A 13,646-nucleotide genomic window follows, 5' to 3' on the forward strand; every position below is an offset into this window, starting at 1 on the left:
TATATATATATATATATATATATATAAATAAAATACACACACATACACACACACAAAGGAAAAAAAAGTAGATGGAGTAGAAAAAATAGAAAGCTGCTAGTTTTTTTGTTTTGTTTTTTTTTTTTAAAAGAAGATGATGATAAATAGATAAAGTAGAATTAAAATAGAATAGAAAGTGCTAGAGTTAGAGGGTGAAGCTTCTAGAGGCACATAACTCTGAAGTAATGAATTTAGGTAAATGGGTGCAGAGCTAGTGGTGGTTTTGTAGGCAAACATTAATGCCTTGAATTTACGAAAATATAAATACATTTAACGTCCTTCTGCGTACCCCCTCTCACACACTAGTCACAAAGTATTTTAAAAATGTGCACATGTAACATACCTTTGTAAAATAACTCCCTTTTATCAAACACATTATTTGTATGCAACCTATCGAATATTTTTTTATATATTACTCACCGTTTAATGAGATGGGTGTGCATAATATGATTTGCATAACTCTGCGATGCTTGGATTTATCGGAGAGAGTCTTAAAGGGGTCATATTATGCTTTTTTAAAGATCATTATTTTGTGTATTCAAAAAATGGTGATCCATGAATTTCAAATAAACTGTGGAATAAGGCAGCACATGTCTTCAAAATATATGTTAAAAAGTGTATAATCTGAATAGCAGACCTGCTATATTTTTTATATATATTATAGATTTAATTTTAAATATTTGTATAGGATATTCCTGTTATACAGTGTTTTAGAGTAAAAAGTAGGGATGCAACAATACAGTTAGCCCACGGTTCAATAAATACCTCCGTTTTTTTACCACAGTTTTTGGTTTAGTTCTTTTTTGCTATTTTTAAATGCTATTTAAAAAAAGTAGTATTATTTTTATGGATTGGCCATTATTTAGTGCTATGAACACATGTAATGTGTGTTTCATTCACACTGGACGCCTGAGGGCGCCCTCGCGCAGAAAATCCACATATACATTACAGAAGAAATAGATCTCAGGACGCTCCAGGAAATCCCTAATATGGACAAAAACGGCCAGCTATCACTGTAACTGAATGAAAGAAGACAGAAACGCTTTGAATGATGACATTCAAAAAGAACATTAAGATAATAAACACTGTACAATGTTTATCTGTGTTCTTAAAAACACCTCGAGTATTTTAATAATCAAGTAACGTTATATTTATAATCCACTGCTAATTGCCATTATTCCAGTGTAGAATTTATTTCTGCGTCATTCTGTTATAAGAAGCCACATCAGATCAAGAGGGAAATTATTTAAAATAATTGTCTGATGTTGTGCAGTAAAAGAATGTTATAATGTTCTTTTTTGTTCTTTTTTTGTGTAGTTTAGAGTGACAAATCGTACCAGCGTACTTTGAGGTCAAAATGCGTATCCGCTACGCAAAATGCGTACAGGTTGGCAGGTCTGGAATAGTGTGTACAAACGTCTGATAAATATCTTTGAAAAGTTATCATGGAGACAAATATACCAACATAAGCCCACAATTAATACATTTACACACCCACATACACTAGAATATATACAGTATGTGTGTCCTTTATTTTGTGAATTTTATAAGTTGTCATGTAGCTCTGAGTGCGCTGAGGCCGGGCTAGAGTGAGCTGAGGCCGGGCTAGAGTGAGCTGAGGCCGGGCTAGAGTGAAGCGGACTTTAGTGTTTGCAACTTTACAGATCTTCTTTATGCACCAAGAGCTTGTAACACTCCAAAAAGAAAGGAAAAATTGAAATCGCATCATATGACCCCTTTAAAGTGCAGACAGCAGCACTAGGATTATGCAACAGACATCATACAGCTCAGTGCCTTCACGCAGTTAATTAATAAACTATAATGTAAATTGAGGAAAAATCGGCCAATAAATATCGGCAGCCGATACATGCATCCCTAGGTTTAATTTTACATAAAATAATTGTTTTGTTTAGGCTACTTCTGCTATTTCTGTCATGACAGCTCTCCGAGGGATTGGCATGGTAATGTACATGACAATGTTAATGTATTTGGTCTTGGCGGAATAGATCGGCTACGCTGCTGCTGCGGCAGAGCAAGTACTGAGACTTGCTACTGCCAATACATCCACAACATGCTGTTGTGAGCATGTAAGAAATACTGCTGCTGCACATAACACACCAGTCAAGTATTTGAATGTTGAGCAGCGAGCTCATTGGCTACCGATACAGGAGAGAACCAATCAGCTGTGCCATGTGATAATGATGTCATCAGGTCAGATTGAGTTAGACCTATCGGACTGCGCCATCTAGAGTTTCATGCCAGAACTCTGGATTTCTGTTATTTATTCTGATTTGTTGGGTGACGTCAAAATAACAAATGTCCAACACTGAAGTGGGATCTTCTCAAGTGCACTTAGTATTTGTCTGGTCATGTGATCTCAACATGTCTGTCCACATGAGGCTCCATGTCAAATAAAACCACTTAAATTACGACACTCGTATCACATTCTTCAGAAATATCATTCATGTCCGTAGAGCTGGATCAAATGAGTGAGTTGAGCTTTGAGAATGAAACCAACCTGCTTGTTCCTCAGTGTCTTTCAGACTGAACACTTCTTCAATCCTGAAGTCTTCACTCTCCTCTTTAACAAGCGCCATCTTCACCACAGTGTGTCACGAGGATCTCAGTCGCTTCAGCGGGAGTGTTTCTGTGTGTTTAAGATGAAGAGAATAATGAACAGAAAGCAAAATAAATCTCTGGGTGCATCTCGATCAGCTCCCTAGTTCAGTAGTCAGCACACTAGTAAGGGAGTCTGTCAGATTGATAGTTAAATCACCAGATTAGACAAAAACACTCACAACTAGCACTACAAATTCATAAAAGAGTACCAATTATACGGACGTTTAATATTTAGTTGTGGTTTATATATGGTAATTCAGCATTTGTAGATTATAATAAATTACACTTGCATGAAAACATTTGCAGCTGGTTTGTAATAGTTGCTCTCGCTGTATTCGTATGGTTATGAATGAGTTTAAGAGATTTAGCAATGAGTAACATCTCAGTAAGAAAGACATCAAATCTAGGTAACATCTTGAGAAATTTGTTTTTGTGAATAAAAATCTACAATGCAACACAAAGAAATTAACAACAAGATCAATAGCATGGTCAATGCCAGAAAAACACAGAATGTATCTTTCAGCAGAAATAAATAACAACTTAAGTCCTCCCAAAGAGATTTAACCTGATTGCAATGATAGAATAAATTAAGTAAAGTTTTATCGTTAACTTTGCAGAAAACACAATTTAGAGAGATCAAAAACTGAGTTTGACTGAGTTGGTTTAATAGACATTATGCAAAATCTTAAAATGTACCTCTCTTATTTTATTAGAAATACACATTTTTCATTTTTCATGCTTTCTTCCAATGAATGCTATCCAATAAATTGATCCAGACAAATGTACATCTAAGGGATGTATAAACTGAATAATGTAACACTCTCTTTATATATCTGCTGTTACATTCTCTATCAAGAAGACAAACTCCATCCCATAAAAGTTTGGGCAAAATAGTTTTTCTCTCATTACAGCAAAGGTATGTTTTAAATCAATGCACATAACTTGGAGACAAACTTTTGATGACAGAACTGACTGGCAGAGGAAGACTATTCTTCATACTCCAGTATAATACCACCATTTCTAAATAAATACAAAACAAAAACAATACCTCTGTCTTACCACTTGTCAATAAATAAAGATTTTCCACAGATTAAAATATCTGAATTATTCCAAAGAAGTTCTTTGTGGGTTGAAAAGTTGTGCTAATAACACAGTTTCCAAGCACGTAAAGCCTGTTGGTGAGAATTAGAGAGATAAATCTGTAATTTAGAAGGGGTGGAATTGCATTTTAAAAGAAAATCTACGAAATATAGCATTGGGGATATAGTACCAAGTTGAATCATTACTACAGAGACATTTTTAACCAACTAATTCTTTGAAATCCAAAACTTCTTCCACACCCTCAGAAGCCTGTTAGACTAAACAGAGTTCCTGATTTTATGGGACTTATTCCTTCAAATAAAATCCAGTAGCATTATGTATATCATCAGCACTTTAGTCACTAACAAATAAAGACAAAGCAGAATAAACACAACGAGACAACCCCTGAGCTTTAGACATCAGAGCTCGCTGAAGACAACACTTCAAGGTTATTCTAGCTCTTGTTATTTTAGGTGAAGAATCTATCTTCAGTGAGGAGATCCCCAGGTACTTGACACAGCCTTCAACAGGTATACGATGTGTGGAGTATCACAAACACTAAATAGTTCACACTTTGATCAATTTAAATATAAGCCCGAGGCTTCAGAGAAAGATCGAATGATATTAATACTAAAAGAATTTGACTGAATTTGACTTTGGAGTGTAAAACAGCTCAACAGCTAAAAGAAGAAGAAACGCTTCGCAGTTTGCAAGCGAACCAAAACAGGTCTGAATCATTTGATTGCATTGACTCGCTGCAGAGGCCTTTTACTCACACAAAATAACGACTACTGATGTTAGATAAAGCACTGTAGTGTTACATTCAACCGCGAATGATTAATGTTGCATCGATTAAAACCTATAAAATTGACTGAAGGGTTTCTATCAGTTTAAGCAGTTTAAATACTTAAAAACACAGACCTTTCTTCAGCCGAATCTCTTCTTCTTCTTCTTCTTCTTCTTCTTCCTCTTAATGGCGGGCGGCATCTAACGTTTAAGCTGCATATCCGCCACCTGCTGTACTGGAGTGTGGGCCAGAAATGGATATTACTCAATAAATATATATATTTATGATAGTTACGATTATAGCTACTACTTATAGTTGAATTCTCTTAATTAAACAAGTTTCTTTCTACAAATTAAACAAAACTTTATTTATCTGTTCTCAAATAAATTCTTAAGATTTAATATTTTCACTCCATATTTCTTCAATTCATCTTTTATTTAGAAACATTGACTACTCACATTCCTCTTCCATTCCACAATCACACATCCCTGATGGATGTTTTTTCAATAAATGCATTCTTTTATTTAACCCAGCAGGCTATGCCCCAATCTTAACCTTCAAATAATGACACGTTCTCTTGTATTTCTTCCTATTAACTTCATTTTCCCTACGTCTTGTCTAATATTGTATAAATGATGTCCTTTATTCCCTTCATCCCATTGTTTTTGCCAGCTTTCAGCTTTACTAAATGCTATTTCCATGATTCTGTGCAGCTTTGTTCTCCTCAGTCCCCCGGAGCTGGAATCCACATTAATCTGACTTCAGTCTGAACAACGTTTCTTATATTTCAGAAACAATATGCGGTCTGTTCTGAGATGATAAAGACTGTCATCACATCAGTGTTAAGCTACCTGAACACATCACAACTCTGCTAAGTTTATTCCATTCAGACAGCTCAGACTTCAACAGAAAACACTGTTAGATGATCTTCAAATCTGGAAGAAACCTGTAGGTCCGCTCTTAGGCCCCTTTGATCCATCAGTGAATACTGCTATACAAGGTTTATATATAGATCTCAATCTGTCATGTCCTATTTCTGCCCAGTTTTCCTTCCCTTTAAGTCTCTTTAGCTCTTACATCCAAGTCTATAATTAGAGGAGGACACATCCAAGGTGTTGTGACTGGATAAGGAACCGTACTTTGTCTCTTGGAATCCCATTTATATTGCCATTTGACTTGATGACCAAGCAAAGCAGTCTCCCTTTTCCTTCGTACTTTCCCAACTCGGGTTTAAATACTGTACAGCAGGGTGTCTTCCTTCATTATGTCCTTTTAGGTTTGCCCAATAATTCATCGTCAGCTGCTTAAATCTGGGGTTTACGGGTAATTTACCCATCTCTACTTGAGTAGCACAAGCTGGAGAGCTCTTTATGGCCCCACAGCAACTCCTCAGTGCTTGATTTTCAATAACCTCAAGTTTTTTAATGATGTTTTCGAAGCTGATCTATACACTACACACCCGTCTGATTAAAGCAACATATAGCTAGCACCCCATTCAGACCCAGTTAAACACCTCGTTATATTTAAAATCTTCTTTTTAACATGTCCATTCCAGGTTAGTTTAGAGTCAAATATGACCCCTAAAAACCGAAAGGTGTTCACCTGTTCTATTTGCTTTCCATACATCAATATTTTAGCATCCTTAACCTTTTTCTAAGTAAAGACGATCATCTTTGTCTTTTCAACTGTAAATGTAAAACCCCAGGAATAAGACCATTCTTCAATCCATCTTTCTGCTTCTTGCATCTTTCCTTGAATTCATGATACATTCTTGCCATTCTTCCAAAGAGCAGCATCATCAGCAAACAATCATTTCCCAATATCATATTTATCTTACAAAACACATCATTAATCATAATAGAAAAGTAAAGGGTTTATCACACTACCCTGTGGAGTGCCATTATCTACTCTAACTTTACTAGACACTGATGTACCTGATGTAGTGCTTATATTTAACCTGAGTATACCTTTCAAATAAAAAGCTTTTAATCCAATTTTATCTTATTTAATCAATAACCCCTCTTTCCATATCATATCGTAAGCTTTTTCTACATCTAAACATATTGCCATTACTGATTCTTTGTTAATTAGTTATTTAATTTCTGTTTCCAAGCAAACTACAGGGTCCATTGTCCCCCGTCCTTTCCAAAAACCACTCTGATAAGGGGATAAAAGTCCTTTACTTTACATTTAAAATGTCATTCTTTCTACAGTCATCCGTTCGAGCACTAGGCCTGTCGTTCACTGGGTTTGCTGGATGCTTTATCTATTGCACGTTTAATTTCTCGTAATGTAAAAGGAGTATCCATAGCATCCTCTGTACTTTCCTTTCTTCTTAAAGTTTCTGGATACGCGGGTCAGAACTATGAATTTCAACCAAGGTCTTAACTCTTACTCTGTAAAAAGTGAACTTATGTGTAAGTTGGATTACTATAACTATTTGAGTCTATTTAACTTGACAGAGGAGCATACAACAGTGTAAACAGAAAGAATACAAATACATAAAAAATAGTACATCATGTGTTCGTACCGAACGGTTCACGGGATAAATTCCAAATGAAGTGATCAACCCTGTGCCCTACTCCCTTCGAAGGGCAGAGCCCTTGCAGTGGAGACTTTGGAGTGAGCAGGGCACAGGGCCAAATACAACACAGATTTGGCCCAAACTTCATTGATATCTCGAATAATATCCTGAAAACATTTTACAAATGTTGTTTTGATCATGTTCCTCCTTTATTTTTAATGAACATTGTGCCAGTATTTTATATGTTAAAGAGCGTTCTGCAATCTTACCTAAACAATTCCCTGCTGAAACAAACAAACACACAGAAATGTTTAATGGTTTCCACTACAAATACCATTATAACCATTACTGTCAGGGTCAGGTACCCCCTCTCTCACACTTAGACTACAGTCACAACGTATTTTAAAAATGTGCACATGTAACACATATACTGTACCTTTGTGAAATAACTCCCTTTTATCAAACATAATTTGTATGCAAGCTAATAACGAATGTTGTTTTGACTCCTTTGTTATTGTGCCAATGATTTATAAAAGATCACTCTACATTCTGTTCAACATCCCCAAAACATCCTCAAAATGTTTCAGGCAAAATGTTCTACTTTTGTTAAAACATCACTTAACAGGAATGTTTTATTAAAAACATTTTGTCATCTTAGTCCTCGTAATGTCCTCAAAACATTTTACGAATGTTGCTTTGATAATGTTCCTCTGTTATTATGGAACATCGTGCCAATGTTTTATAAATGATCATTGTGCAACCTTTTATCTTAACAACATCCTCAAAACATGCTCAAAATGTTGCATGTGTAATGTTCCAGCTTTGTTAACACATCACATTACAAGAAAGGCCTCAGTGATATCCTCATAACATTTTCCTAATGTGGCTGAGAGAATGTTCTTCCTCTATTATTATGGAACATTGTGCTAATATTTTATTGCGAACATTGTATAATCTGTTTTCTCAACAACATCCTCAAAATGTTCCCCGTAAAATGTTCTAAACAGTACCAAATTGGGTACTTCTACTTTTAACAATAGCAGAACCCTTTTTGGTTCTATATAGAACCCTTTTTTAATAAGGTTCCATAAAGAACTGTGCTTTGACAAGTTTATAGGACCTGGTGTCACAATTTATTTTCAATTAATATCAGTAAATGTCTTTAAATTATTAATATTTGTATTAATATTATTTGATATATGATTTATTAATATTAATTTTAACCACTCTATCTGATTTTATAATATCTTGTGGCTTCTATTTAGGTTTTACATAAATAAACAAATAAACAAACAAACAGCATATGTCAATTATGTACATTTATTATTTTTTTATTGACATGGCAAAGTGTAGGAAAAATGACAGGGCTCAAACAACTGCTATTAGCTGAAAACATTAATAAATATCAGTTGACACTGAACATGATATGGAATTAATGAAGACCAAGTTCAAGTGAAATATCTTCACAATGTCTTTATGTCCATCTTTATGTTTCTCATTGCTGATGATGAGGTGGTAGGATGTGACCGCTTCTCAAACACAGTTGAGTTTAGAGCTATAATGTGTGCAGTTATTTATGTAAAACAATTAGAAAAAATGGACAGTATGTGAGCCCTTTATAATGTTAAAAGAAAAAGAGATATAAGGTCATGGGATAACTTTAATGTTATTTATGACTGGGTGTTTATGCATAACGTAAAAAAAAATAATTCAATCATGGATCATTATTTCAACATTTCTGTTAGGCCTACTTAGTGAAGAGAAAGTAAGCATCCTTAACTGAACAAAGCTGGTCACATGCATTTTCTGTTACACTAAAAAGAGAAAAAGACATGATTGGCATGAAACTAGTTACCATTTGAAAGGTACAATTTATAGAAATTGTAAGAAATTAATCATTTACCTCTTAAGAGTGTGTTCAAAGTCTGTCTTGAGCTCCAGAAAACCAGTAATGATGCGGCTTTGACGGTTACAGATTTGGAAAACAAAAAGGCGGGAAAAAAGAACCCTAAACTCTAAAGCAAAGAACCGTCTCAGCATATAAAAGGTTCTTCAGGAGGATACGGTTCTAAAAAGAGCTGTTTCTACGTGTAAAGAACCTTTAAAGAACCATCTTTTTTTTAAGTGGTGCTTTGTAAACCCAAGAACATTCCAAAACTTTTTATAAAAAACATTACACCACCTCAGGCCTCAGTGATGTTCTTATAACGTTCTCCTAATGTGGCTGAGAGAATGTTCTTTCTTTGTTATCTTGAAACTTTGTGCCAATGTTTTATTGAGAACATTGTATAAACTGTTACCTCAACAACATCCTCAAAACATTTTACCTACAACAAAATGTTCTAGCTTTGTTTGCACTTAACATTATAGGAACATTATCTGAAATGAGAAACATTCTTAAAACATTTTTTGAGCATTACATTCAAATGTTTGCTCTAAAACATCCACCAAACCTGTATGGAATGTTAGCCAAAGTTCTGAGAACGCTCCCTCCTGCTAGCTGGGTTTCTAACTTCAGAGCAGCTGTTCATCTGCTTCGCTGAAGCTGTCGAAACAGAGGCTGTCTCACTGGATTGTGGAAGCTGTTCGCTTGCCTTATGCTTCCCGAGGACTTGACTGCCCAATGGGAGAGCATGCCCACTCCACCCGGAGTCTGGCATCTTCATGGGCCTGGATTAAAGGTATGTCTATTCAGGACATCTGTCTGGCAGCGGGCTGGTCGTCTCAGAACACTTTTGCAAAATTTTACAACCTGGATATTCCTTGTTTTTCCCGACACGTTCTCTCTGTGCAGGAGGAGAAGTCTGAGCAGCCATTGGACAACTAAGTTTCTTGAAGACACGCCCCTCCCAGGCGCATATCTCAGCTGGGTCGTTTGCATGAAGGCCACTGCAGTATGTGCTGCTTGACTGTGTATAGGGAGCTGGACCAGCACGTTTTTCATACGTTCCCCATACATAATGTCGAGAGACCGACTCGATAAGGGAATGTCTCCGGTTACTCACGTAACCTTGGTTCCCTGAGAGAAGGGAATGAGACATAATGTAAACTGCCGTGTGAAAAACTCCCTCAGAGCCTCAACGACTCTCGTTCAGTCCAAAGTTTCTGCAGTAAATTGGCACCCAACATCACCTATATAGCGACTGAGCCCGCCAATTGGCCGAATGCTCGAACGCCATTGGCTATTGCAGAGCAATAGAGTGATTCAATCAGGCTTCAGCATTTCGGAGGTAAAGGGTTTCCTCCATACGAAATGTCTCGTACCCTTCTCTCAAGGAACCAAGGTTAGCTGAGTAACCGGAGACGTTTTACTACAATTAAAACGAACAAAAAAAACATGGTTACTATAGATAAACCATGGTAACAAGGCGTAACTTTTATTCTCACTGTAGTTTTGTTGACGCTGCCGCCATGTCATGAAGACGCTGTGTGTTTCGTTGTGAAAGCGAAACTGCTTTGTTTGGTCTTCCAAAAGAGGACGATATCCGCTTCGTCATGCCTAGAGCTGATCTGTGCTGGTCGCTGAGGGAATACATCAACTTTCACCGTGGACGAAGCGGAGAAAGGCGGGGCATAGAGGAGAAACAATAATGTACAGTATGTGGAAAATAATGTTTTTTTTTTAACTTTAAACTGCATAAACATATTTCATTGCACCAAATACACAAAATAATGTTCTTTTTAGCAGCATCATATGACCCCTTTAACTCATGATCGCAATCTTTTATTGAAACGTGCATACATAGGCTATATAAGGCTCATATGTATTTTTCTAGCCCATGCCATATTTGTACCAGACCTCAAAAGTAACCCGAGCCCAGGCGGCCCCCCCGCTTCCACGACCCATAGTTTAACCATGGCATTTGTAGTAAAACTATGGTTATACAATTGGTAATAAATACGCCAAAAAAACATGGTTACTTCACTTTTACTAAAACCATAGTTAATTTTTGTAAGGGATTGTCTATAATAATATGAAATACATGTTTTAATAGGTTATGACATGAACATGGAGTGACATTATTAATTTCATGGTGAAGTGAAGCAGGGTTCCTGAACGCTCCATCAGTCCTGGGTTGCGGTGTCTGTAAGGACAGCTCATTGTGACTGCATGTACAGGGTAAGTGGTGTAGCCTATCTGGAGTGCATATGAATATGAACATGAATATGAACATTAAGCTGTATATGTTTCATACGTTGTATTTCCATAACTACAGTGACATGCGAAAGTTTGTGAACCCCTTGCAGAATCTGTGAAAATGTGAATAATTTTAACAAAATAAGAGAGATCATACAAAATGCATGTTATTTTTTTATTTAGTACTGTCCTGAGTAAGATATTTTACATAAAAGATGTTTACATATAGTCCACAAGAAAAAAAAATAGCTGGATGTTATTTGCTTCACATAAGGCCATGGCCCTCTTGAACACATCTTCACCACCAGAGACTGCCATCTTGTACTGAACTGCTTTGCCCAAGTCCAAACTTTCCCCTTGCAGGTACCGGTGTAGCCCTTCAGTGCAGGCAAGGAGTTTGGAAAACATCACCAGCATGTAGAGTGTCTTTGGCTTGCAGAGCTTTGACTTGATCCCTAGGGCCATGGATGTGTTCATGGTCTTGAGATATGTTAAAATGGCAGGAAGGTTGTTCAGGACTGCATTGACAGACTTCACTTGGCATGCCCATCTTGTTGTGGAGAGCTGTACAAGTTCAGATGGATTTAATCCAAGTTGTTTCTGGATTTCTACAAACTTGTAGTGATTCACAAGGGAACTGCTGAAAAATGTGTATACATTCTCCAGTAATTCAAAGAATGCAGTAGCTTAAGGTATAGCTTTGCATGTGTGGCATAGGACAAGGTTGAGCTCATGTGCATAGCAGTGCACATAAACTACTTCAGGGTGTCGCTCTCTGAAGCGGGCTTGGACACCCCCCACTGCTCCACTCATGACAGACGCACCATCGTAGGCTTGTGCTACACACATAAGATCACCCAAACTGTGCATCTGTAGCACTTCTATCGCATCTGCAATGGACTGTGCATCAAAGCTCTGTAGTTTCTGCAGCCCAAGGAAACACTCTCGCACTGTACCTTCTTGTGTAACAAAACGCACACAGACAGCAAGCTGCTCAGTGCGTCTGTCTCTAGCTTCATCTGCCATCACAGAGTACATCTTTGAGATCTTCATTTGCTTGATGATGTCTTCTGTGATCTCTTGTGAAATGCTATTTATCATTTCATTTTGGGAGAAATGAGAGAGAGGTATGTGGTATGAGAAGGGGGAGTATATTTGTGTAAAAATGGGTCAAATTGTTTGAGGAGCTTCATAGATTCAATAAAGTTGCCTTGATTTTGGCTAGACTCCTGCTCATCATGCCCACGGAATGGGATGCCTTGCTTTCCTAAAAAGGTGGTTACTGCCACAATGCGGTGAAGGTATTGGCGCCTCTCTGATATCTCTGCTGCACTAGCTATTTTCAGCTGCTCAATTACATCCCCTTGAGTTTTCGTGCTTTTAAAACTCTGCCAACATGTCATGGTGAACGTATGGTGGGAACGCTTCTCATGCTTCCGAAAGGATTCCAAAGCCCTCTTCCAATTTGAAAACCCGGAGCTACTGAGGGCATCTTTATTGGTGCGCATGTTCAGCCTTCCATACAGACCACAAGAGAAGCAAAATGCAGAGTTTCGCACTACAGAGTACTCCAACCATTTAAACTGCTCAAACCAATTCTTGTTAAAGGCTCTTTGCTGAGGGGGTACTGTGGGAGATGGACCTGCCTTGGGCCACTTTCTGGAGTCCCTAGATCACTAATTGCTGTCCTTTGCTGTGATGCCTGTTCTTCCCCTTTCATCACTGATTCTTCCCTAGCTGAATCTGTGTGACAAAATAGATGCTAAATCAAAACACAGGTGTATACAAAATCTGATGATAATATATAATATTTTTAGCCCCTTATGATAAAGTGACATCCAGACAGTGCCTTGCAAAGGTGTTATTAATTTTACTTTACAACAATATATAATTATTTTTGTTACAATTATACTGTTTATAAAATAGTTATTTTGTAAGTATACTTCTGGAAAGCATTTAATATGGGGGGGAAACACATAGCATCCATAAAATGCATGTAAAATTATACTGCAGATTGAATGGGTTTTCCCCTCTGCCTCTGTTTTTCCACTTTAACAATCTTCAGTATCTGTCCACTTTCTCACCTGGTTCTTCTTGCTCTTGTTCTCTCTCTCTGTCCTTTCTCTCTCCATTTTCCTCTCTCTGTCCTTGCACTACCATCACACAAAAAGCCTACTTTATTTAACTAATGGCATTTAATCTGATTATAAATAAGCAAACAGACTATTGGTGAGGTAAATACATTTAAGGTTTAAGATTTAAGGTTGGGGAGAGTCCACATAACAGTTTATTAATACATTTCTTAGGTATGTGAAATTAAAGGGGTCATATGATGTTGTTAAAAAGAACATTATTTTGTGTATTTTTCAATTCAATTCAATTCAGGTTTATTTGTATAGCGCTTTTCAAGATACAAATCGTTGCAAAGCAACTTTACAGCAAATTAAGTTTCTACAATA

General features: G+C 36.9%; 1 protein-coding gene across 1 annotated transcript in view; it reads right to left on the reverse strand.

Annotated features, from left to right (window-relative positions):
* The window catches only part of LOC107674787 (gastrula zinc finger protein XlCGF57.1-like), a 22,799-nt gene extending 18,103 nt beyond the window's left edge, over positions 1-4,696 (reverse strand). The window contains exons 1-2 of the mRNA XM_016468891.1: positions 4,660-4,696; positions 2,558-2,686 (exon numbers count right to left, since the gene is read on the reverse strand). Of these exons, the coding sequence (XP_016324377.1) occupies positions 2,558-2,636 (79 nt within the window). The 5' untranslated portion in view covers positions 2,637-2,686; positions 4,660-4,696. The remainder of the gene's footprint in view (positions 1-2,557; positions 2,687-4,659) is intronic.
* Between the last annotated feature and the right edge of the window lie 8,950 nt (positions 4,697-13,646).

This window comes from Sinocyclocheilus anshuiensis, unplaced genomic scaffold, assembly GCF_001515605.1.
Source record: "Sinocyclocheilus anshuiensis isolate Anshui unplaced genomic scaffold, SAMN03320099.WGS_v1.1 scaffold1588, whole genome shotgun sequence".
NCBI classification, from domain to species: domain Eukaryota; kingdom Metazoa; phylum Chordata; class Actinopteri; order Cypriniformes; family Cyprinidae; genus Sinocyclocheilus; species Sinocyclocheilus anshuiensis.